The 22,674-nt window shown below is 40.0% G+C and overlaps 1 protein-coding gene across 7 annotated transcripts in view; it reads left to right on the forward strand.

Annotated features, from left to right (window-relative positions):
• MRRF (mitochondrial ribosome recycling factor) overlaps positions 1 to 22,674 on the forward strand; it is a 65,175-nt gene that overhangs the window by 31,357 nt on the left and 11,144 nt on the right. For all 7 annotated transcript variants that reach the window (XM_072631822.1, XM_072631824.1, XM_072631825.1 and 4 more), the window contains 2 exons: positions 2,228 to 2,346; positions 9,166 to 9,257. In XM_072631822.1, the coding sequence (XP_072487923.1) occupies positions 2,228 to 2,346; positions 9,166 to 9,257 (211 nt within the window). The remainder of the gene's footprint in view (positions 1 to 2,227; positions 2,347 to 9,165; positions 9,258 to 22,674) is intronic.

A 22,674-nucleotide genomic window follows, 5' to 3' on the forward strand; every position in this document is an offset into this window, starting at 1 on the left:
CCAGTAACTATGTATGTATATAATAGTCAAACAGTTGGATCTATCTGTTGATCTGTGATATATGTATTACTTATAGTCAGACAGGTAGAAACCTTGTCTGTTGGTCTTAATTTCTCTGCTTGTATTTTCTCTGTTGGTATATGTGATTAAAGAAGATTATTGACCCCTCAAGTTGCTTTCCTTTTACTAAAGCAGTTCTAAGAAGCTGTGGTAGCAGGCCATTCTGGATGTGTCAGCATGCTTGCTGCTATAGTCACATAACCCCAATTGCCTCCAGAGAAGAAAAACAAAAACAAACCAGACTTTACAGTTATTATATGGAGGGAGTCATGGTCAGCAATTTGTCTCTAAAAAGAACTAGAGGTTTTAGTGCACTTTAAGCTCAGTATAAGTCACTAGTGATGTGTCATCATAAAAAGCTAATTGAGTCTTGGACTGCATCAAGAAGAACAGCTTCTGAGAAGAAGAAGGTAACAGTCCTGCTGTATTCTGTTTTGATCCGACCATAACTGGAATATCATGTTTGTTTCTTGGCATCACAATTTAAGAAGGTCAATGACAAGCTGGATGGGGACCAGTAAAGGGCAGTCAGAATGGTTGAAGGGTCTGCAGCTCATGTCATAAAGGGATTGGTTGAAAGAATGGTATGGAAACAGTCCCAGTAGAGGGAGAGCACGGTAGTTGTCTTCTAGGGTTTGAAGCGTTATCTAGTGGAAGAGAGATTACACTTGTTCTCTGTGACCACAGAGGTTAGAAGTAGGAGCAGTGGGTGGAAGATGAAGAGGCAGATTTAGGCTTGTTACTAGGAGGATCTTAAAGAGCTATTCAGAAAAGAATGGACTGTCTTGGAAGGGGGTCGTTCTCAAGCAGAAAAGACAGCCAACTATTAGATACTGTAGTTGGTGTTTATTTTGGGGGTATGGGCTGTGCCAGGTAGTGTCTGAAATTCTATGATTCTTTATTTCCTAATTCTGTGCCTTCTACTACACACACCGTGGACACAAGTGCTTAGATAATGACCCCAATTTTACAGCTAAGGGAGAAGTCAGTTGCTCACTCTTCTTAGGGTTGGTGAGTGGCAGAGGTAATACCTTAACTCAAGCCTCTTGATTCTGAGTATGGCATTCTTTTTTGTTTCACCATCATATTCAATTAACCTAGTGGAATTGGAGCCCCTCAATGCGTAGGGTACATTCAAACCCCTTTTCATCATCAGTCTATTGATCAGATTTTTTTCTCCTTCATTTCTTTCTGTAGTATCAAAGTCCTTTGTAATGGCTGAACTCAGAGCAGTGGTTTCCATTATTTTGCTTTCAGTAGCTAAATTAAGTAGTTTCCAACAAACTTACCCTTTATGAAGGCAACAATTTCAGATCTGGACTTCAGCTCAGATCTTATGTCCCTGGCAAGGTATTGAATTATAATAACATAAGAGGACCAGGGTAGTCTAAAATTGATTTGCAAATGATCTTTTATTTTCTTTTGCTTTGTTCAATTCTCTCTGAGTCACAAAAGGTGTCAACAGCAAGTGATCCCTACAGTACCTGTTGTAGTTGTATCTTTGCACAGGAAATCAGGGAATTTGGAAAAACATTTTTCTGGCTTTTGATTATATGCTTATACAAAAAAAAAAAAATAAATAAACCCTTTTCTTTGATGCCTTACAGCTGTGCCAGCAAAGTACAAATTTGGGTAGGTCAGTCCAAGGTAGAAGGACTTTGGGGATGGGTCCAATGACAGGCGAAGGCTAGTATCTGAGGACTAGTTCATGTTTGGAGAGAAATCACCAGAAAGCTGGCCAAAATTAGAGGAGCCATGCATGACCTATTAGGGGAAAGAACTCTAGTCCTAATGAAATCAGCAATCTGTGAAGTACTAATGTATAAATAACTGTGATGGTTTTTTGCAATTGTCAGGCTTTGCATTCGTATTTTCCAAAAGCGAGCTTGGTGGCAACTCAGTACAGAGGCCAGTTTGAAGTGGCAAAAATTCAGTTTAATTCAGATTTTTCTGTGTTTGCTATGTTTAAAAAAAAAAACAAAAAATTGTGTCAAGTGCCAGAGGGATACAAAGCTCAAATCAAAATAGTCCCTGACTTTTAGGAGTTTATGTTCTTTTCAGGGGGAGGAGTGAGGAAAGGGGCTACAACATGTATACAAGTAAGGGAATATAAAGTCTATACCAAATTATACAAAGTAATGGAGAAATGTGGAATGTTCTCTCTCAGGGTCCCTGGATCACATAACTGTGACAACTGGCGATGGGAAGTTTGCTCTAAATCAGATTGGCCAAATCTCCCTGAAATCTCCTCAGCTGATTTTAGTAAACATGACCAATTTCCCAGAGGTAAGATTGTGTTGCTCAGAAGTTTCATGCGGGCTGAAGGTGGAGTGGGGAGGAAGGCAGAAAGGCTGGATCAAGAGGAGAAGAGGAAGCACTTCTCTCCCTGCCCCCATCATTTTCTCAGGTTTAAGTAGAAGACAGAGCAGCATAAACATTCAGACAAAATGTTAACCTGGGTGGGGATAAAGAAAAATATTCTTCTTGCTGTTCAGTTTCCTTTTGGCTGATTATGGGGCAGTGTAGAGGTGCAGAGTACATCACTAATTGTTGTTCAGTTGTGTCTCTTCGTGACTGCATGGACCATACTATCCATGGAGATTTCTTGGCAAACGACTGGACAGACTTGCCATTTCCTTCTCCAGTGTACTAAGGCAAATAGAAGTTAAGTGATTTTCCCAGGCTCCCACAGCTAGTAAGTGTCTGAGGCCAGATTTGAATTCACAGAAATGGACTGTAAGCCCACCACTCTATTTATTGAACCGTCTAGCTGCCGCTGCGCCATTAATATTGTCTCCTAACTGGACTGAATGGACCATTTGAGAATAGAGAGAGGGCATCAGTTTTTTTGAGGCCAGGTAAGGAAACTAGCACTGAATATGGAATCAAGAAAACTTAGTTGTAAGTCCTAACTCTGCTGCTTACTAGTTATGCGTCTTTGAGTGAGTCCCTTCACTCCTTTAGGTCCCAATTTCCTCATTGTTATACCTTCAGATTTCCCTTTTTTAGGTCTAAATTCTATAAAACTCTTTCCTTCTTTACTCCCTAAAATCCACTATCATCCCCACAGTGTGAATTTAGCCTATATGGAACACTGGACCCATTTATTATATAACATTGAAAAATCATAGATTCATAGAATTGGATGAGACTTTAGAACAGCAGTGTCAGCCTTCTTCCCACCCCCACTCCCTTCTCCAGCCAGATTAAAATGTAATTGGGAAATATTTAACAAAGTCAAGTATAGCATAAAGAAATGTTAATTTGTGAATTTCTAAGTCAGTATGGGGCCCATAGGGATCAGGTTTCTATTCAAGTTTGACACCACTGCCTTAGAGAACATCTAATCTAAGCCATGCATTTGACTGAAAGGAAAATTAAAACACAAAAGAGTTGAAGTCATTTGCTCCATTGAGTTGGTAGCAGAGATAGGAATAGACTCAGTCTCCTGACTCCAAGGCTTTCTACTACACCTTTTTACCTATTCCTGTACCCTCCTCAATCTTTACTGTGATGTGTGGTAGGGGAGTTAGTTTAAGAAAACAACCAAAAGTCACTTGGAGCCAAATCATTCGAATAAGGTATATGCTCAAAATCAACAATTTGCAGAGGGAAGTATAAGAAGGCAGTTGTCATATAATTCAAAGGGCCCTTAATTTGGAACCGGAGTACGTGGATTTAAATTCTGGTCATGCCTGTTTGCCTTGTGACCTAGGACAAGGCACTTAACCTCTTAATATAATGATATGTAAAATAAGGAGGTTGGACTAGATTATTTTTATCTTCTTCCCTCAGCTCTAAAACCCTTTTCTCTTCTTCCCTTTCTACCCTTCCCCCCCAAAAACTCCTCCAAATAAAAAAACAAATCCCAAGACATTTTGATTATAGATCAATGAATCTCATTTTCTTTTCTGATTTATAATTCAGTTCTGAACAAATGTCCAGCTTATTGAACCAGAGAACATTTTACAGGCTCAATTATAGAAGGGAATTTCTATACCTTTGTCTGTCGTTTCCCATCCCACATCCCTGGGGCCTGTAAAACCAGTGCTTATAAAGACATGGCAGGTGGGAAATAATCTAACACCTGTACTGAGGTGAGCCTTTTAATGAACACTGTGCCCCTTTCAGACAGGAATATGGAGACTTAGAACTGGAGAATATCTCCCATATCTGCTTCCGAGGGGCCCCTCAGCCATATCTAGCTAGTTCATTTTATATCAGTGATAGACACTGCAGAGCCAATTTAAGGAATGGCCTCCTAATTGCACAGCTTGAAGACCTCATCAGTGGGATTGCTTTTGCAGTTCCAGCCTCTTCTGTTATTAAATACAAAATGGCATTCACAAAAGAAGAACCTGATTGGCCACTGTAGGCTGATAGGAAGTAGGAAGAGGACTCGTAGAAATTAAAGCACTTAATTTTTTTTGAAGTCAGACTCTCTTCATCTTTTCCTACTGCTGTATCACACTTATTTTCTGCCCATTACAACTGGATGACTTTAGAAGCACTTGCAGATGACTTGGAACAGAAGTTCATTGCCAAGGGCATCATGAGGAAATATAAGTTACTTGTTCCTTTTGTGATTCCTTTGTGTTGTCTGGTGTTATCTGGGGAACAGTATTGCTGTAACTAAACATTTCCTTCCTATAGCTTAGAAACAGTACATAAAAGATTGAATTTTCCAACTTCAACATGCTGACCTATCCTTCGTCTACTGACTTGATTTCTTTTCAAATTGTAGGATGTTTGTTGATGCAACGCAAATTTGTATATACGGAGCATCATAGAGTCAGAGTTCATAGGATTTAGAGCCAAAAGAGACCTTCAAGAGTATCTGTCTCAGCCTTCTTATTTTACACAAGAGGAGACTGAGGCCCAGAGCTACTCAGTGATCTGCCCAAGTCATCCCCAATGGAAGTAGCAGGGCTTGGCTTCTCACTTACATCCTTTGATTCAAAACCGAGTCTACCTTGCAGTACATGATGCTCATTAGAACTGGAAGGTACTTTTGAGATCATCTAATGCAAATTCTTTATTTTGTACATAGGAAAACTGAGACCTAGAGAGGGAAGTAATTCTCCTTAAGTCACACAGCAGGTTTGTGTCAAGATTGTGACTTGAATCCAGGTCTTATGATTTCCAGCCCTGCATTCTTTCCACTGCACCATGAAAAGAGACAAACAAACAAAAAAACCGTACCTCTTCTGCATTTGTTTAACATGTGTCTTGGCTGATAAATGATACAGGCTTGTAGCTGCCATCCACAGACTTGCCTGCAGCTAGAGTTAATGATGGGAAAAGAAAGGAATAGAAACCACAGCATGATTTTAGCAAACCAAGGCAAGTGGGGAAAAAAAAGCAATCAGTTCTTGCTCTCTTGCAGCAATGAAGTTACCTAGAAATAGTGGGAAAAGCACAGAGTTTGAAGTCTGAAGACCTGGGTTCAAATCTCTGCTTAGCTGATTGCTAGCTGTGTGACCTTTGACAAGCTGTTTCACATCATGAAACCTCATGATACTTGTACTGTTTGCTACAAGAGGTTGTGAGGAAAGTTCTTTGTAAACCTTTGAGTACTATTGAAACATGTGGGTGCCCACACACCTATACACAATGTGATAGAAAGAACCCTGGATTGAATCAGGAAACCTGGGCTCTAGTCTTGACTCTGCCACTGATACACTGTCTTATATTGGCAAGTTAGATTCCTTAGCTCAGCCTCAGTTTTCTCCTCTGTCAGGTAAAACATTTGCATTAGATTATTTCTGAAATCTCCACCCATCTCTGATATGACCCTAAGAGTTAAATAGAATTCGGATAACTTGAAATGAATCTTATCTGTTTAAGGTGGTAAAAATCCCTGAGAGCTGTCCACCTGCACTGACCTGTGAAGGCCTGTGTACCATCTTCCTTCCTTTGGCATGGGGTAGCTTGGGCTCAGCACTCATCACCTTGGCTAGGAAACTTCTCCAGCAGCAGAAGTAGGCTGCCTCTGTGCCATACTTGGAGGCTTTTCAACTTGGAAAGAGCTACCAGTGCTTGCAGTCTGTTGTCATGACCTTCAGTAGAGCCCAGATTTGCCTTTATCATTGGATAAAGATTTTAGCGGAGGCTATTTGTCAGAATCTTACTCCAGTGGACCTATGACCTCATCAGTTTGTGTCTTCCCTCTGCAGTATAGATTGTCTCTCCTTGACACTCCTGTTCTATATGGTTGTCCTAAGAGTAAGTGTCTGGGGGTGGACTTCCAGCCCAGGGCTTTAGGCTTCTCTGAACCATACTTTTTGCAATTATTCCTTTGTAAACTGTTTATTTACATCTGTTGACCACTTATTTATTAGGAAATGACATTGGGAAGACTTTAAAAAAGGATAACCAGAGACATGAACACAATAATATAAAGAAAAGAAACTTTGAAAGATTTCAGAGCTCTAATTAATACAACGATCAGTCACAACTTTAGAAGACTAAGGGTGCAGCAGGCCTGAGGTGATAGTCTAGAGCTGCATTAGACATGACCTGTGTATTGGTGGGTTTTGTTTGACAATATTTATTTGTTATATTGCAAGGCTCCTCTTCAGAGGAAGATGTTCTAGTGAGTGATGAGAGAGGTGCAAAGAAAGAATTTCAGAAAGAAATTAAAAACACACAGAAGGAAACAAAAAAAAAATTTCCTTCTGCAGCTAATTTATAGATGAACTGGGGCAAACAGGGTTAACTGACATTCCCAGGTAATTGTCTGACACTGGATTTGAATCCATGAAGATGAGTCTTCCTGATTCAAAGTCCAGTGCTCTATTCATTGTACCACCTTGCAGTGAGGTATGAGCACAGCTGTTATCATTCTTATTTTACAGATGAGGGAACTGAGGTTCATAGAGGCTAAAGTTATCTATGATCACACACTAATAAGTGGGAACCATTTTTGGAGCCTGACATCAGAGCTTGATCATTCATTTACCCACCTTATGTATACCAGACTTGCTCAAATGACTTTTGGCTGTTTTCATGTCAGATTCACCTCCTTACCACTATTCTTCATTCTGATCCAACACATTTGTTACTAGAAAGGTTAAGAAGATGTAAAGATTAGAAGGAGATACAGGCAGCTTGGTATACTAGAGAGTGAATTGGCCCGAGGACCAAGAAATTAGGGGCTTTATCCCTCCTCTGCCACTAACTTGCTTTGTGACCCTGCACAGCACATTCTCTGAGTTTTTATTTTTTCTTTGGTAAAATCAGGGGATTAGGTCAAATAGTAAGCTGTGACTTATGAGTTAGAAGGTAAAGATATGCCACTATTGAGGATTTTCAACAGAAGACACCAAAGACCCTGAGCCTAATTCTCAAAGAGACATTAAGACTGGCTTGAGCAGTGGCAGCATATTTGGAATAAGTATATATGTTTTGAGAAGAGCATTGTCATATGGTGGAAAGAGTATTGGCCTAGGATTCTGAAGAGACCTGTATTTAGGTCCTGGCTCTGGCTCCTACTTAATTTTTTGTGGGGAGAGTTTTTTGTAAATCTTAAAGTATTGTATAAATGTCAGTTATTATTATGTCCTGAGGGAACTACTTAGCTGGATAGAGCAGTCATTCAGGTGAGTAAGCTTTGGTTTCTTTGTATTAAAAGGAAAAAACAAACCTCAACAAGTTAGTGAGACCCTGTTAACTTTATAGTTGAACGTTTTATAGAACCTGCACTTTGGATGGTGCTCTGCACAAATAGGCCTTTAATATTTCATGAATGAAATGAGTTGAGTATGGAAGCAAAGTTGTTTTTAGAATGGAGAACAGATTTCATTTATTCTGTCCCCTTCCCAGTGAAAGGCACTCAGGAATATCTTAGGAGGAAGGAATATCTAGGGAAGGAAGAGCTGGACCTGAAATTGAGGTACTGAGTTCTTCTGTAGGATTCTGGATGGACTTGGCTGTCAGATTTAGTTCCCAGAAAACTTTTTCCTGAAGGCTGCTATCATTAATTTTTCAGGCAGGTAATGAGAGGCTCTCAGTTTTGAGCTGCCCCTTAGTGTGGCAGACCAGGTATAGTTGCAGCATTACTTACGCATAAAGAAAAATCATTAAAGGAGCTATTCAGAGTCTCCACCCCAGCACCTGGAGTAGCGTGTGATCACCTTAGAGAGGCAGATTTAGGCTTCCATAATGGAAAGTTTCCCAAGGATAAGAGCTATTCTTAACCAAAATGGGCTGGGGGGTAATGGGTAATGGATTCTCCATATTTATGGAGCCTGGATAACCACTTGTTAGGGATGCTATTGTGATAACTGCCTTTCAGTATAGTTGGTTTTCTTTGTAATCTTACCTATTTTATTTTATGCATCTAAAAACACTATTCTGAGAATGGGTCCTTAGACTTCACCAGACTGCTAAAGGGATCCATAACAGAAAATAGGTTAAGAATCCCAGAACTAGATGATCTCTGAGATACCTTTCAATTCCCAAGTTGTAACTCTGTGACACTTAGTAGGATATGACTGTGTTTAAGTCATCCTCCAGGAGCCCTTTGAGACTGGATCAACCCCTGGGCTCAAAGACAGAGTACCTTGAATCCTTAACTACAGACTTTCTCACTGTGCTTGTGAACACACAAGCAGGCATTTCATCACTCAAGAAAAAGAATGAGTATGTTTGGTGTGAACACAATCTAGCACCTAAGGAGTTAAGTTGATTTAATCTTTCACAATCTCACTGGGAGATTTCTAGTCAACTGGAATTTTTAACAGACAAAATCTTTCATCTGTCTTTACACCAATCTTTGCACAATCCAGCCCCATCCCTGGAGGATTTATTGTGGTTTTGATCTGCATTGCCTCAAACCATTGAAATCTTTTCAAAGCAGCAGAGATTTTTTTTTTCTTCTCGTTACTTTTTTTTTCTCTTCCAGTACCCTGGTACCAAGAGTGGACACAGTTTGCTATTCAGCCTGATCAAAGCAGTCTGCACCAGTGTAACTTCCTGATCTTACGGGGAACAGGACTAAATGTTTCCATGTTCAGCCGCGATGGATCTCCAACTGTCGACAGAGCAGCTGCATCTGGCAATAATTATTTACTAATTCTGCTTACCGTTTGATCTGGTTTGCAGTGTACAGCTGCAGCTATCAAGGCCATAAGAGAAAGTGGAATGAATTTGAACCCAGAAGTCGATGGGACAGTAATTCGGGTGCCAATTCCCAAGTAAGTTAAGTGACTCTCAGGTGAAATTCATATAGTTCAGCTGAACTCAGCAAATGTTTATTATTATGTCTTATTCTAGACCCTGGGCATATAGAGATAGATGGACTGTCCCATTGTGGTTTTATCATCAATGGGCTGTCAGAGATGGAAGGGATCTGAGGAAAAAAATGTCAGAGGTGAAGAGATTTTAGAACATACAATATAAATCAGAAAATATATTTTAGAAACTATCGCTTTATATATCACTTTATGCATGAAGAAACAAGTCTAGAGATGTCAGGTGACTTGCTCAGAGTCCAGGTTCCTGTGAATTCAATAAATCTTTATCCAGTGGTTAGTATGTTAAAGGCACTAGGTGAGTTGGATTGAATAGTACACAGGCCTTGCTCTCTAGTTTCTAATGTCAGTGTCAAATACACAAATACATTGATATGAGATGAGATTGAGATAAGGTCAAAGGAATAGTCTAGGCCACAGGGTTGGGGAACCTGTGACCTTGAGGCCACATGTGACCCTCTAGGTCCTCAGATGTGGCCCTATGACTGAATCCAACTTCACAAAATTCACAGAATCCCACCCCTGGACTGCTAACTATGTGCTGGACAGTTCCATGGATATCCCAAGGACATCTAAACTCATTTCCAAAACTGAGCTATTATCTCCACCCTAAACCTAATCATCCTTTTTCTTCTAGTCACCAGGTTCTCAGCCTAAGCATTATCACTCAACTCTTCACTCTCACATTTTCCTCATAAATAATATGTTGCTAAGTCTTGTCAATTCTAATTTCACAACATGTCTCATATGCATAAGTATATTTAAGCCCTTCTCTCCATACACCTCATAGCTACCACACTTCAAATTTTATCACTTCTCACAATTGTAGTAGTCTCCCAATTGGTCCCCTTGCATCCAACCTCTCAACTTCTGCCCTCCCCAATCCATCTTCCACAGCTGCCCTTTTGATAATCCAGAGGTGCAGATCTGACCACGTTGCTTCTCTACTCAGAAAATTCCAGTAGTTCTGCATTACTTCTAGAGTAAAATACAAACTCTTCTGTTTGGCTTTCAAAACCTTTTATAACCTATCTTTCTAGGATGATTTTAATTCACACCTTTCATATACTCTAGTAGTGCCAACTGGCCTCTTTGCTTTCCTTGATATACAGTTCTCTGTCTCTTTCCTCCATGCCTTTTCATAGGATCCTACTTGCTTGGAATATTCTCCTTGACCTCTTGGAGCTCCTTGATCCCTCAAGGAGCTATTCAAGTACCACCTTCTTAAAGTGACATTTCTTGATTCCCCCAGTTGTTAGAGCCCTTCCCTCCAATCACTTTGTGTTTATTTTGTATGTAATCCTTGTAGTTACTTATTTGTGAACATGTCATATCCTACCAGTAGAAATATAAGCTTCTAGAGGACAGGGACTTCCTCATTTTTCTGTTTGTATCCCCATAGTTGGCACAGTCCATGGTATGGTCCATAGTGCTTAATAAATGTTTGTGTTAGTTTAAAAAAAAACAAAACTAATTGATGGAATACTTCAAAGAGGGAACGTCTTCTGAAAAGTGGAGCTGATTTCCAGTTAAGTTCAATGAAACATTTAGAATTAAATGTAAGACTTTGTGGAAACTATAAAGAAAAACTATTTCTGTCCTCAGAAAGATTATAGTTTGACTTGGGGAGTTGAGACAAATATACAAATAAATTTAATAACAAGGCAGAATGTAATAATAATAACCCATATTTATGTATAACCCTTCAAGCATTTTCCTCACAACAACCTCCTTACTTCCTTTGAAGTAAGTAGCAAGTTGTCATCTCCATTTACAGACAAAACCAAAGCTATATAATTAATCCATTATCACATAGCTAGAAAGGGACAGAGACCTGAACATGAACCTGGGTCTTCTACTCCCAAATGGATTATTATTCCATTTCTGCTTCATACAGTGTGATCAGTATCATAAGACAGTTAAAAAAAAAGTTTTAAGAGGCTTCAGTTTTATGCTGCACTCCTTTGTCAGAGAAAAGAAGGATTGTGTCCAAGGGAAAGTTTGATAAAAGGGGTAGCAGGTGAGATAGGACTTTTGAGAATTTTAGGTGGTGGAATTGGGCAGGGCATTTCAGCTAGAGGGACCAGAATAAGCAGTTTCTTGGAAGTGGGAAAGCCTCAGCAAGTAGTACTCACATTGTTTGCTTTTTTTTTGACCTGTGTCCAAATTGATGACCATATCACCTAGCCATTAGCCTTTGTCCATTATGGATTAGACAGAAACTTATTGATGGATTTTTTTTCACTTTCAAATCCTTGTGGTTGGAGCTTATTTCCATCTATGTATCTGTCATTCCATCTATTTTTTAAAATGATCATAATAGATGGCAGTGTTGCAAAGCTGGTTACAACATTGTTTCTAGACTTTATCAGATTAACATAAGATTTCAGAATTCTTTCATTTTGCACCAAATCACCTAATCAGGTTCCTTTCCTCTGCCCCCTCCCCTCCATTTTAGCTTCTAAACAGATGCCTGAGTACTCTCATATTAATATTATTGCCATGGTTAGTAACACATTGCCCTGGGGTGAGCCCTCAATTAGGAGGAAGGAGAAGAAACTTTGCCATTAACTAGCTGGCCGGACAATCCTGGTCCAGTCATTTGCCTCCCTGCCCTTCATTTTTCCTATTCTGAAAATGACAGGTTAGAGCAAGGATGGTGAACCTATGGCCTTCTAGGTCCTTGGGTGTGACCTTTTAATTGAGTCCAAGTTTTACAGAACTAATCCTTTTATTAAGGGGCTTTGTTCTGTGAAGTTTGGATTCAGTCAGAGGGCTGCACTTGAGGACCTGGAAGGCTATATGTGGCCTTGAGGCCACAGGTTCCCCAACCTTGGTTAGACTATATGGCCTTACAAGATCTCTTATAGCATTAATACTCATTTTTTTTTTGTTGTACCATCTGATAGAACATTTATTAAGTACTTACTGTGTGCCAAACATTGTCTTAAATTCTATGGACGCAGATATGACCAAGTAAGACAGTCCTTACCCTCAATGAGTTGAATTATAATGGGGGAAGTTGACCCAGAAGGTGAATTGGAGGGGGTGAGGTAGTGGGGAAGAGGGAGATGCAGGGAGTGGGGGACTTGGGGGGGCAAACAGTGTGGCTATATGTGCTGTGGTATGATGTGTCAATAGCCAGGAAAGATTGGAGAGGGCTGGTTCTGGGCAAGATAAGGGAAGATCTCACCAATCAGAGCCTGGTGTCCCAGGAGAGGAGTCCAGAGTTTGTTTGTTTTGTGGAGGGTGGTTGTGGGTGAGAGATGAAGTTGACTGTTGTGGTGATGGCTAGTAATACTTAATATATTGTGGCCACTTTTCTGCTATTTTATTTTAGAGCTGTTCTAGCTTCAATATTTGTGCTCTAAGCTGTGATATTCTCTTGCAACTCTAGCTGACACAATGAATTTGTTATGAATGAGTTTGTTACATTGTTGTAATGGATCCACCCTTCCATGCTGAGTCCCATTCCTAAGGATATTTTTATATCAAAAGTTTAACTTGCACATTATGGAATTCTACAATACCAGAAGAGTTCTTCATTCCTTTGAGTGTGAACTGTGTAACCAGATTGAAGAACTGGGGAGTTCAACTACCATTTACAAAGGTGTAGGAATTTGTTACGTTAACATTAGAGTAGGCTATGGGAATAATCCTTGAGAAAAGTGAGAGAACATACCTTTCTACTTCTGTAAACTCCATTTTATGGACTTTCTTTCTCATTTTAACAGAGTAGGTGAGGGTCATGAGGACATTACTGAATTGTATTTTGGAGAGTTTTCCAGCTAGAAACTGATTTCTGAAAGGCAAGATTGCGTGATTAAGAAAACTGATATAGGGGTAAGGTGACCTAGGTTCTTACTCTGACATTTCCCCTAACTCACTTGGTAACTGTGGATAAAACGTCAGTGTCCTTTGTGTCAGTTACCTCATCTGTAAAACTGATATACATGGCGACCTAGAAGAATAATTTGGGGGGTAATAGAAATGATATATTAAATGCTTTGAATTCCTAAGAAGGTAGAAACTATATAAACATGATATTGATATTATAGGAAAATCCTCTATTACTTTGAATTCATTTAATGGTAGCTTTGAATTAATTGTGTCAACACACTTATAAAATTTTTATAAATTTTAAATCACTATACAAATGAGTTATTAAATGTAGAACTGTAGAACAGATCATCATATTTATGATAAATTTTTCATATACACATACTCTCCACAGGGGTTTTCCTCTGTTGCCTTATTTTGGTTCAGGTATAACCTTGGAATCTCAGTTCCTTTGCCTTTGGGAGCACAAACTCTGGTCAGTTTTATATGTCTGTCATCTTCTGCCACTCAAGGACTGTCCTGTGAGCAAAGAGGCTTGTTACCAGAGAGTTGGCCTGGTTGTGTGTGTGTGTGTGTGTGTGTGTGTGTGTGTGTGTGTGTGTGTGTGTGTGTGTGAAATAGGAAAGGAGGTGGAGCAGTCCTGATTCACACTGAGGGATAGTAAAATGTACAACCTGTGTGCTCTCTTAGAATTTGTGAACCAGAGGCAGGCCTTTAGTGTATTGCGTAGATCCTCTCTAGAAAAACTATAAAAACTCACAAATGTTACCCAGAATGAGGTGGCTTCGGTAGGTTGTGATCTGTACCACTTAAGCACTTAAGGGAGTGCCCACACAAATGAGACGGCTTTGAAATATCCAAAAATATGTTCTACAGCTCTATCTTTAATAACTCATTTGTATAACGATTTAAAGTTTACAAGTGCTTACCTCATAGTAAACTTGCAATGTAGATAGTACAAACACCATTGTTTCTGTTTTACAGATTAAAAGACTGATGCTGAGAATTAAAATGACTCCTCATGCCCTCATTTGTCCTAGGTCTGTTTTCCTTCTCCCATTTGTTGGGGGTAGATAGAGCTGAGCCATCACCTCTCTAATTACCTTTGAATTGGCATACTTCCTCTGGCCTCAGATATCCCAGACTGTGTTTCAACCTTCACATCGCAGCCGTCTCTCCTCTCAAGCCATTCACCTGCCTATCCATTTCTCCCTTCCCCAGCCACCACTCCCCTATTTGGGGTGTTCTCTCCAATTCTATTATAAACTACTTGAAGGGAACAGGCATTTATTAAGCACTGACTCTGTGCCAGGCACTGTGCTCTGCACTTAAAAAAATATCTGATCCTCACAACATCTTGTGAGGTAGGTGCTATTCTTATCATCCCCATTTTACATTTGGGGAAACTGAGGCAGACAAATTACGTGACTTGCCTCGGGTCACAAACTTAGTGTCTGAGGCTGTATTTGAATTCTGATTTTCCTGACTCTGTCTAGTTCTGTGTCTGCCTAGCTGACGTCCTTGAGGTTAGGGACTGTCTCTTTTTGAATTTGTATCCCCAAAGCTTAGCATAGTGCCTGTCACATAAGTGCCTAATAAATGTTTTTTCGTTTATTCAGCTCATACTACTGAAGAGTAGTATGATTTTTAATGAACGTACAGTTTGTTGCTTGAATATGAACTTTAAGGAAATAAGGAATTTCTGGTAGGTAAATCCCAAACAAAAAGAATTAATCCTATTTTCATTAACGCCTTTGTTTGTGTGTTTGACAAGAAAAGATTAGTCCTTGGTCCTGTTCTTGGTCCTGTCAGTCCAATTATTTTAGAAAATCACCTCTGTCACCTTTCTACTCAGGACTCTTTCAGTCCTGGTATCTTGGGAGCAACTGAGATAATTGCTGTCATTTCTCCCATGCGTTTGGAAGTTAGTATGTGCCTTCTGCTTCTTTGAAGGAAGGGTCTGATGATCAAGACAATCCCACCCAGATTCTCCTGTCTAGGACTTTTCTGTCCCCATTTGGTAGGCTGCTGACCATAAAGTTTCATATGGTATAATGGAAAAAAAAACAAAAACCCAGTGAATTTGAGTTAAAAGAAATGGCTTCAAATTCTACTTCTGTTTTTGCCCCTCTGGGACCTTGGGAGAATCCCTTTCCATTTCTGAGCCTCAATTTCCCTAGAGGTGGTTGGACTAGATATGTTCTGAAATCCCTTCCCGTTCTAAATCCTATCATCTTGACTGAAGTACTAGAGCCTGAATTCTACCTTTCCAAAGCTGTTTTCCTATAATCTGATGAGCCCTAAATGCTACCCTCCCCCATTTATATGCCGGCTCCTATAGCTGTCTTGTGGTTGATTGTGCTAGAGGGATAGTATGTCTGAATTACACATTCCAGGAAATATTGGTAATATCCTCTCTTATACACACATACACACACGCATGCATGGAACTTTGGCATTCTTTAAAGAGAAAAATCAGTTAAGAATGACTCAAAGACCTCATTTTGGATCGAGAGTCCACAAATTTCCTTTGAGCAACTGCAGCTGTTTATAGTGGAGTTTGCTACTTCTTTCATTACAGCACAGATACCAGCCATTGCTACTCATTTCTGAATAATTCATTCTGTCGGATGATTTTCCACACATAGTGCTTTTTTAAAGCAAGTATGTGGTGGGCCTCCATCAATCTGCAGGACGCTTGCTTCATTTTATTTGGCCTTGCCACATCCTAAAGAGAACCATGATTTTCAAGAGAAGCGTCATGCGTTTAAGCTCTAGAGAGGCCCACATGTTTCCATGGTTTGCCTTGTGTATATAATTGCAGCACACTCCCAAGATAGGAGACCCAGTGTTTAGGCACCTGCCTGCTGATTGAAAGACACAAAGAGAAGCAATCAGCTTTGCAGACACACTTCTAAAGGAATTGAGTTTTCAACAGAAACTGGAAAGTTGTCACCAACACCTATGCAAAACGTTGCATAAATAAGAGGCCACTTCTGTCCTCTTCTCTCTGATACCTTCTTCCATCACCTAATAGACTGATTTAAAATGCGAAGAAAGTTGCCATCAATCTTCCAGGTTAGATAGCATCGTTAACATGTCTAACCCCTCTGAGCAGACACCCCTCCTGCTGCACTCAGATTGGAAGAGGGACAGGGACAACAGTGACTAATTACACATCTACACAGGCTCAGAATTTTCCAGTATCATTGATGGGGTCACAGCATTGTCGCAGCACAGTTCTCTTGTAGCAGAGTTGGATGCAATAACCTTGATCAGACCATAGCTGTAGTACAGTGTTCAGTTCTGGGTGCCACATTGTAGGAGGGACGTTGAGAAGCCAGAGCCTGTCCAGACGTTGGCTAGGTTGGAGGAGGAGACTGTAGATAATTCCACACAAAGATTTATTGAAGGAACTGCAAGTGTTTAGCCTAGAGAAGAGAAAACTTGGGGGAGGATTTTGTTATCATCTTCAAATGTCCGAGAACTTTTCAAGACTTCATTTTCTTGGACCAGGAAGGCAAAGCCAGGACCAGTGGGGAAGAAGTTATAAGGAGGTGGGTTTCGGTGAAATTTGATAGAACTTCTGGTCCAGAAGTAGAAACAGCTTCTTCAGGAGGTAGTAAGTCCTATATCACTGGAGGGTCTTCAAGCACAGGGCAGGTGACCACTTGTTGTGGATACAACCCCAGGTTGAGATAAAAGTTGTTGACCTCTGGCGTCCCACCTAACTCATTTCATGTTTTTAGTATAATGGAAAGAATCCTGGATTTTGAGTCAAAGATCTGTTGAAATTTTGATTTTGCCACTTAGTAGTTGCATGACCTTGGCCAGGTTGCTTCCCCTCTCAGCCTCAGTTTCCTCATTTGTCAAATGAGGGGATTAGACTTCATGACTTTTAAGGTCTAAGAGTTAGATCAAATCTTCCATTCTAACCTGTCATTGTTTAGGGATGCAAAGGTTACCAGCAAAAGGCCCAATTACTTAAATATGATATGGCACTGGTATTTGTCAGACAGATGGGGATGCATGAGCTCTGTGACCTCAAACCAAGAGGCATAGGAAATCAGGCCACACTGCGCAAACAAAAACATTTCCTTCAAGCCCTCAGAGCCCCAAGTCCCCAGGCTGCCCCTGCCTGAAAACAATAAAGCTGGTGAGTATGCTCATGGCAGATTTGCTGGCCTGCTCTTCCCATCCCTGGGGAGGAGTTCTTTTCACAGAATCCCATCAGGAAGATGGCTAGATTCACACTCCTGTATTTCCCCCTTCCCCTTAGAAGATTAGAGATGAAGCACTGGAAAATCCCTTTCCCTGGCACAGCAGGATGTTCTTCTTCTCTGGAATCCACTTGTATCATTTCTTTCGCCAGATCCTGGGCCTAGAAAGTTGAAAGTATACCAGTTCTCATTTAATTCATAGGATCATTTCAGTATGTCTTTTAAGTTTGTCAGCACCTTGCTCACAGGTATTTTGTGATGTAGGGGGAGAATTTCATGAATTACTTGAGTTGGGCCTTGAAGGAAGAGAAGTATTCCAACAGGTAGAGATGAGGGGGGCGCATTTGTTAGAGGATGCAGGTACAGGGGATAGCAGGATGAGGTTGGGCCACTATGAATAGTGCAATTTGGCAGGAATTTAGAAGGCATGAAAAAGGGTGAAATAAGTGAAGTAAGCTAGACTAGCATCAAATTGAGGAGGGCTCAGAATGCCAGAGCTAGAAGTTTATATTTTATCCTGTAGGTAGTAGCCTAATAAAATTGTTGAACTTGGAGTCGGAAAGGTCCTTAGAAGAGAGATCATCTGGTCCAGTTCTCTTATTTTACAGATGAGGCAGTTTGAGAATCTTAAAGTGGAATTTTCAAAGAGTTTGGCAAGGAAAGGTTTCAGTTTCATGAAAAAAAAGGTGGATATATTGGTGTTCTGCTTCATTAGACTGAGCTCCTTGAGAACAGGTACCGTCTTTTGCCTTTTTTCTTAGCACAACCTAGAACACAATAGGACTTAATAAATACTAGTTGACTTATTGCTATGAATTCCTGCCTCAGCAAGTAGGGGACTTTAGAGAAGGGAAGGTATCCTGGCATTTTCAGATCTTAAGGGATGATGGTTCATTTACAAAAGGATCTTCACTTTATAAAAAACTTTGGAACAAAGGTCGTAGAAATCTGGAAAACACCAAGATTACTTAAATATTGATTTATTATAGCTGGGGCTGTTAACCGTTTTTGTATCATGGATCCCTTTGGCAGTCTGGGAAACCTATAGACCCCCTTTCTCAGAATAATGTTTATTGTGTACATTCATAATCGAAGGAAATGCTAAATTTCAGTTACAGGTTAGTGAAAATAAAAATATAACTTTTTTTCCCATCTAAGGTCAGGGACCTCTAGAAAGTTAAAGGGTCACTGTACTCTAGATTAAGATACCTTGGTTTATAGACTCTTACCATCATGGTGGCGCTATAGGAATCAAAAAAAAAATACCAGCACCAGGTTAGGATGCTAGAACATTTGACCTTGGACAAGTCATGGAATCTTCTTGGGCCTCAGTTTCTTTATCTGTAAAATAAAGGGACTAAACTGGTTTTAAGGCCCCTCCCAGGGATGGAAAGGTACTGAGGTCAAGGATTGGAGAACTGTAAATAAAAAGTCCCAGGAACTGATTGAAGATCTATTAGATATGTAGATAGTGCTTCTCTGGGACTTAATACAAGTCAGTAAGAAAAACAGAATCCTCTTTGTTCTCAGAAACAAAGCATTTGGAGAGTGCTGCATATTTTTCAAAGCACATGCATCATCTTGATCACTGAGTTGGGGCTCAGGAGATCTTGGTTTGAAAATCTCCAGTCCTGGCACTTAGTGATATGATCTTGGGAAGTCCTTTTCCAGTACTCAGTTTCCTTCTCTGTAAAAACATCATAATAATTCTTATCGTGCTGCTTCATAGAGGTGTTGTGAGGAGAGTGTTTGGTAAGCTGTAAGCCTTGCACAAATGACGTATTTTTATCATTACACCAAAATGTGATCCTGGGCTTTTGAAGGTTCTGGAAGGAATCACCAAAGAGGAAGACTTTCCTGTCCCTTGTACCCAGCTGAAAGGGATCTCTCCCTTCTTCAATTTATTGTAGCAGTTTGCCTTGAAGGCTACTTGGAACTGCTTACTTTCTTCCTTGCATCATAGTTCCTTAATTGACTGGCTTCTGTCTTATTAATAGAGAACCAGGACGGAGAGGGCAGAGATGTATCTCCCCTATCTAGTGCCTTGCCTTGAATGTAGTAGATACTTAGTAAATGTTTGTAAAATTGGACTGAATTTTTATCTTAGCACCTGACACAACTTTGCAGTTTAATTTATTTGAACAAATATTTATTAAGTGCCTGTTTTGTACTGAATGTTGTGATGGGAAAGATAAGAAATATAAACACAAAGTCAACACCTAATGTATATTAGTTTTAACTTCATTGAAATTGTGTCCTCCATCAGTGTTGTGCTCCAGTACCTCATCACACAGAGGAAACACTGGATCCTTACAGATCCTGCCGTCAGTGTTAGGCAAACAGGGGTAGGCCCCACCAAGCTGAAAAGGGTCTCAAGTATGGGTCTGATGAGGGGCCTAGGTACGTCTGTTGTCTGAAGACCAATTATCAAGGTTGTAAAGATTCGTTCCCAGGTTGACTGTAGGATAACGCAGGTTTTTTCCATAGCATTTCTCAGAGACTACGTAGTAAGTTCCATAGGGGGTTGCTTTCTTGTCTTGGTGGAAAGAATACTCTCCTAGAACCATGTAGTATTTAGGTATTATATCCCCAATACCTGGCACAATTCTGTGATGACTAATTTAATTCAATATACGCATTAATGTCTGCTCTATGTAAAGCATTGTGCCAGGTAATGGTATGATACCAAGTTTGGGCACCTAGTGGATGCTTGGTAGATGTTAATTGAATTGAATTGAAAACTCCTTAAAATCATTTCCCATACGTGTAATCAGAAAACCATTTAAAATCAAATGTTTTACCTAACAGCAATCTTTTGCAGTCATTACATCTGTGTTTGTTGCCTTCTCCTTTATCACCTGCTAGATAGCTCTATGTACATTTGTCCTACTGATGTGTAAATAATAGGAAGCACTTATCTTACCGTGGGGACTCTTGTCTGCCACGTGTTGGGAGTGGGGCGTGCCCTTTGCACATTGTTCCAGGGGATATGTTCAAGGAGTCCAGGAAGGTGTCTGTCTTGGATATATATCAGGAAGACCTAACCAGCAAAGTTTGTCTAAACAATGCCTCACCCTGTGGCCAGGGCCAGACCTGCTGAGTGGTTAAAATCTTTGCATTGTGTCATGGGGGATCTCTGACCTTGACGGAAGGGGCTGCTGTATTCATCAGCTGGCACAAGGCCCAGCTGGAGGGTGGACCCTGTGCCGTCTCTGGAGCCCTTCTGCACTAGGTCTGTGGAGTCCTTTGGAATGAGAGAGATAGTAGCCCTGTTACACCACCCCACACCTGCCCTGGGCAGAGCGTACCCAGACTCTTGTTATCTAGGCACAGCGTTAAAGAAGGGACATTGACAAACTGGGGCACTTCCAGAGGAAAATAGCCAGCATGGGGAGAGGATTTGTGATGATAGAATCACGGGTTTTAGAGCTAGAATTAACCTTAGAAATTTTCTAGGCCAGAGCTCCCTTATGTAAAGAGAAAAAACTGAGGCCCAGAGAAGTTAAATGAACTTTATGTAGTCTGTAGCTGAGCTGGGACTTGAGCTCAGGTCCCTCTGATCCCAAATTCGGTGCTCTTCCTACTATACTTTTCTGCCTCTCAGTTCCTAGGATCATAGGACCATAGACTGAGAGGTGGAGAGGACCTAAGAGACCATTGAATCCAACTCCTTCATTTTATAGTTGAAGAAATTGAGGTCCCTAAAGGTTCAGTGGCTTGCTGAGGGTTACACAGCTAGTGTCTGAAGCAACATTTGAACTTTGGTCTTCCTAATTTCAGTTGCAGCACTCTGTTCTGTTGGACCACACCAGTATTTTATGTAAATTTTTAGTTCCCTGAACACCCTGATGATACTTTTTGTGCTTCAAAACTGAGGATGCCTAGAAAAACTCCATTTTCTTATCAGGAATGATGGTTTCTTCAAAAACTGTCTAGTTCACATGGTAGTACAGATTTCCATGGTTCTTTACAAAGCACTTTTCTCACAATAACCCTTTATTGTAGGTCATTATTATATCCATTTTATAGATGAGAAACTGAAGTTCAGAAAAGTTCAGGGACACACAACTAGTAAATATTCAAATATCCAGGAACTTTGAACCCAAGTTTTTTAATTCCAAGATCAATTTCTCTTTCATTATACCAAGTTCTTTCCTGAACTATATTGCAACAGAAAATAAGTTACAATAAATATGATTGGTAAAATACCTTCTATACAATAAGTATGTATAAAAAAAGAATTATCTGCTATAAGCATCTTCCCAAAGTAATTTACATCTATTCTAACCATTTTCAGACTGTTCATTTTCTATAGTTTATCAGCTTTATCAATACTTGTTGGATTGGGTGGATGAGGTTCTTGAAATGCTGTGAGAGACAGATGTGTCTCTAGTGTCTAAGGGCACTGAGCCCAGCAGTTTATAATGATAATTTCTCCCCTGGCAAGAGAAATTTTGATACTTAGGGCCATCTTGCAACAAAATTGTGAAATACAGGAAAAAGGTTATCATCAGTCCTACAACCTTCACTATTTTTACCATTTTACTCCCTCTATGGGGCTCTGTGATTGATAAGACTAGGTTAACAGTCAATCGTGATCATATAGATTAGAGACCATTGACTGATGCCCTAGTAAAAATTTAAGTTATGTATGTCCTACTTCCAGGAGTATTTTCATTACTTCTGATTATGGAGTTGTGATGATGGTGAGGAGGAGGAGGAGGAGGAGGAGGAGATAATACCAGCTTTTTGGCACCTTACAGAATTGGAATTATATTCACAAGTTTTATCTCAGAGTCTTACAAACACCCTGTGAGGTACTCAGGGCAAGTAGTGTTTTTCCCAGGGATTAAATAACTTCCCCAAAGTCACATAACTACTGACTGGTAGAGCCAAACCTTCTAATTCCAAAGCCAAGACTCTTTGCTATATCTCAGTGGTCTGTGTTTAAAAGTTTAAGCGGCTTCCCACTGACACAGATTATTCATAATGTTTTTCCTGGCATCACGATGTGATTAGTTTTGGAGGGTTTTTTTGGTGGATCAAGTTTCAGTTTCCATGTTCCTTCCCTGTTTCTTTGCTATGCCAAAAAATAGAACCCAAAAGAAAAATATCATTGTGATTTCCATTAATTCGATTGAAAATCATGAGGACAACAAGAACCAATCCAAATTCCTAAACTACTGACCACTTCAGCTCTAGGCTTCATATGTTTGACTTTGAAAGTACATTCTGCCTAGAATCCTAAAGAATACTCTTAGCACAATTTAGGTGCCCAAATGTACATGATTTATGCACAA

This window comes from Notamacropus eugenii, chromosome 1 (genome assembly GCF_028372415.1).
Source record: "Notamacropus eugenii isolate mMacEug1 chromosome 1, mMacEug1.pri_v2, whole genome shotgun sequence".
Classification (NCBI taxonomy): domain Eukaryota; kingdom Metazoa; phylum Chordata; class Mammalia; order Diprotodontia; family Macropodidae; genus Notamacropus; species Notamacropus eugenii.